We start from the raw sequence: 2,601 nt of genomic DNA, 5'->3' as shown, positions 1-2,601 counted from the left end.
ACTCGGGCAGAGGCGGGGAGGCAAGGGGAGGCCCGGGAGGGTGGGGTGTCTGCTTGCTCATTCACGAGTTATTTCCTCCGTCTCAGGCCTTCACGATGAGGATGATCGAGAGCGTGGACTCCGTGGTCACCAGGTCGAGCGAAGACCTCTGGGCGGAGATCTGTGCGTGTCTGCCCCATCCCGAGCAGAAGGACGCTGGCGATGCCTTCACGGACTCCTTCGTGGATTCCTGCGCCGACGGAGCAAGCCGGTGCAGCGGGTCAGATGGCTCTTCCCAAACGAACCTGAAGCCCTGGGCCCCCCTGAACGACTCCGAGGTGTATTTAGCATCCCTAGGTGAGTGGTAAGGCTTCGGTGTCCCCGTTCGCGGAGGTGCCTGATGGCAGCCGTGGCTCCGCACGTGCAGCTGAGGGGGCGCCGCTCCCAGCTCTGGTTTCATCTTGCAATTTCATAAAAGAGCCGTTTACTTAGTGGGAATGAGAAGTGTGGTCATGGCTTCTTCAGCTCTGCCTCAGAAGGGAACCTTTTATCCAGTACAAAACAAAGAATTCGGGGGGTTTCCCTCCCAAAACAGGAGGGTTCTGGCCCCTGATGGTTTTTCTCTGAAGAGCATTGTGGTTGCACTGAGTTGACTTGAGGGGAAATGCGTTCTGAACTTGTTGCAGAGCCTGTGGGTGTTCCTGCGGTGCCTCTATTTGTCTCATTCTTTCTGTGGAGTCTTGGGAGATGTGTCGGAGTGGAAAGTGGAATTTCTGTGACCTGTTTTCTGTCGGAGAGGGTGGGGACAGGAATGGGGAAGAGAGCTCTGACGCTTTCCAAGTCACACCTGCTGCAGTCTGCGTTCTGAGATGAGGGATCAGGCAGATATTCTTTGCATGATTCCTTCTCTTAATTCCAGCCATCTCTAAAGCCATAAGTTGTTTGTGAACAGTGTAAGGGCTGACAGAAGCACTTTGAAATGAGGGTGGTGAGGTCCCTGGTGCTGGAGCTGGCATCCTTGCACAGCAGTACTGCAGTCTTTACCCCTGCGGGCAGGGGATTCATCACCCTGTTTTCAGTATTTCCTGCTCCCTTCAGGGGCCTCCTTCAGTGACAGCCCAGGGTCGGATGTTCCTCTTCCCTGTTAGGAGGAAGCTTTGGGCTTCCCCTGCTCCCCAGCAGCTGGACTGCTACTCCCTCCCCTCATAGCTTCCAGCTTTATGGCTCTTCCTTTCCCCTTCCTTCCCTCCTGTGGAGGCATTTTTACCTTGGAGGGTTGTGACCTGGTTTGCAGTGCAGCCACACGCCTGGCTGTCTTGGCGCGCGTAGGAGGCCGTGTACAGAGACAGGCCAGGAGGACGGTGCCAGGAGTGGCTCTTTAAGCCTTTATTTCTGCCAGAGCTTCCCTCGTGCCCGAGACTCAGACCATTGTTTCACAGGACACTAAGCAGAGCTCTTGGATCCAGGGGTGCCACGGCAGCAAGCCGTCAGTTGCTCTGCTGGTATTAATTACTGCTGCAGCTCCAGCGCCTTCAGAAAACGCCAGCGGGTTGGTTTTTACAAGCAGGCTTCAGCTGGACTCCCTGGCTGCTTCCTCAGAGCCAGGACGAAAGCACAACACGAGCACAAAGCTGCTCTTGTATGTTCTGAGTCAAGATGTAAATGCATTCCATGTGGAATCATGTGGGCCAGGAGGAGCGACTGCGAAATCGCAGCACCAGCCTGGCTGGGGTCTGGACAGACCTTCGGGACTGCTGGGGCCGGGGACTTGGGTGACAGCTCCGTTCTGTGACACAAGACACCTCCAGGCAGCCCAGTGGGTGGGCAACTCGCCCAGTTCAACACCGCAGATCCCCTTCTCAGTAAAAAGTCAGTACCTGACCCTGTTTAAGGAGGAAGGCATTACAGTGGGATTTTGTGGCTGGAGGAATTAACAAGATTTGCTTTCTTGTAGCTTTACTGTGGTTGATTACCCAGTGTCTGGTGCTTCAGTCATGCCCTGTGGCTGAGAAACTCACATAGCCGGTCTGTTGGAGGTGCCCAACCAGTAACGCTGCTGCCCTTGCATTTTCCCCTCAGTTTGGGCATTATTTGGATCGTGCTGTGATCAGTGATTTACAGCCTGTGCCCATTTGCATGGAAACTGTGGGCACTTACTGCCCGCGAGAGCTGAACCCTCCTGTGGGGTTTCCTGGAAACTGGACAGCGAGTGTGGAAGTCATTAAAACTCAGAATGGGGCAGAGCTGAGGGACTGAGTAAATCTTACTTCCTTCAGAAGCATCACCCAGAAACTGCCGTCTGGTTCACGTACAGGAAACAGACTCACGTGGACTTGAAATGCCGGGGGGGAAAATGGCTTTTGAGATGGGACTTAGGCTAGAAGAGTCAATTTGCCTTTTCTGATCCAGAAGTCCAGGTGCTTCTTTTCTTCCCTTTGAGAAAACCATAACAAAGGTAACGCAGACCCCTCCTTCGCTTCTTCCCAGAGAGAAGACTGCTGAGGCTCAAAGGGCTGTCTCAGGAGGTGACCTCCAAGGACATGCTGCGCACGCTGGCCCAGGCGAAGAAGGAGAGCTGGGACCGCTTCCTGCAGGAGAAGTTTGAGTCCGAGCTCTACGTCG

The 2,601-nt window shown here is 54.6% G+C and overlaps 1 protein-coding gene across 1 annotated transcript in view; it reads left to right on the top strand.

The window, feature by feature from the left end:
• The first annotated feature begins 95 nt into the window (after positions 1–95).
• Positions 96–2,601, top strand: part of LOC104496033 (chromosome unknown open reading frame, human C15orf57) — a 3,989-nt gene continuing 1,483 nt past the window's right edge. Inside the window, exons 1-2 of the mRNA XM_010139094.1 lie at positions 96–336; positions 2,467–2,601. The exon at positions 2,467–2,601 is cut by the window's right edge and continues 18 nt beyond it. Coding sequence (XP_010137396.1) covers positions 96–336; positions 2,467–2,601 — 376 coding nt within the window. The remainder of the gene's footprint in view (positions 337–2,466) is intronic.

This window comes from Buceros rhinoceros, unplaced genomic scaffold (assembly GCF_000710305.1).
Source record: "Buceros rhinoceros silvestris isolate BGI_N320 unplaced genomic scaffold, ASM71030v1 scaffold31566, whole genome shotgun sequence".
In the NCBI taxonomy this organism is placed as follows: Eukaryota; Metazoa; Chordata; class Aves; order Bucerotiformes; family Bucerotidae; genus Buceros; species Buceros rhinoceros.
The sequence above is the reverse complement of the archived record's forward strand: the minus strand, read 5'-3'. Positions and strand labels throughout refer to the sequence as shown.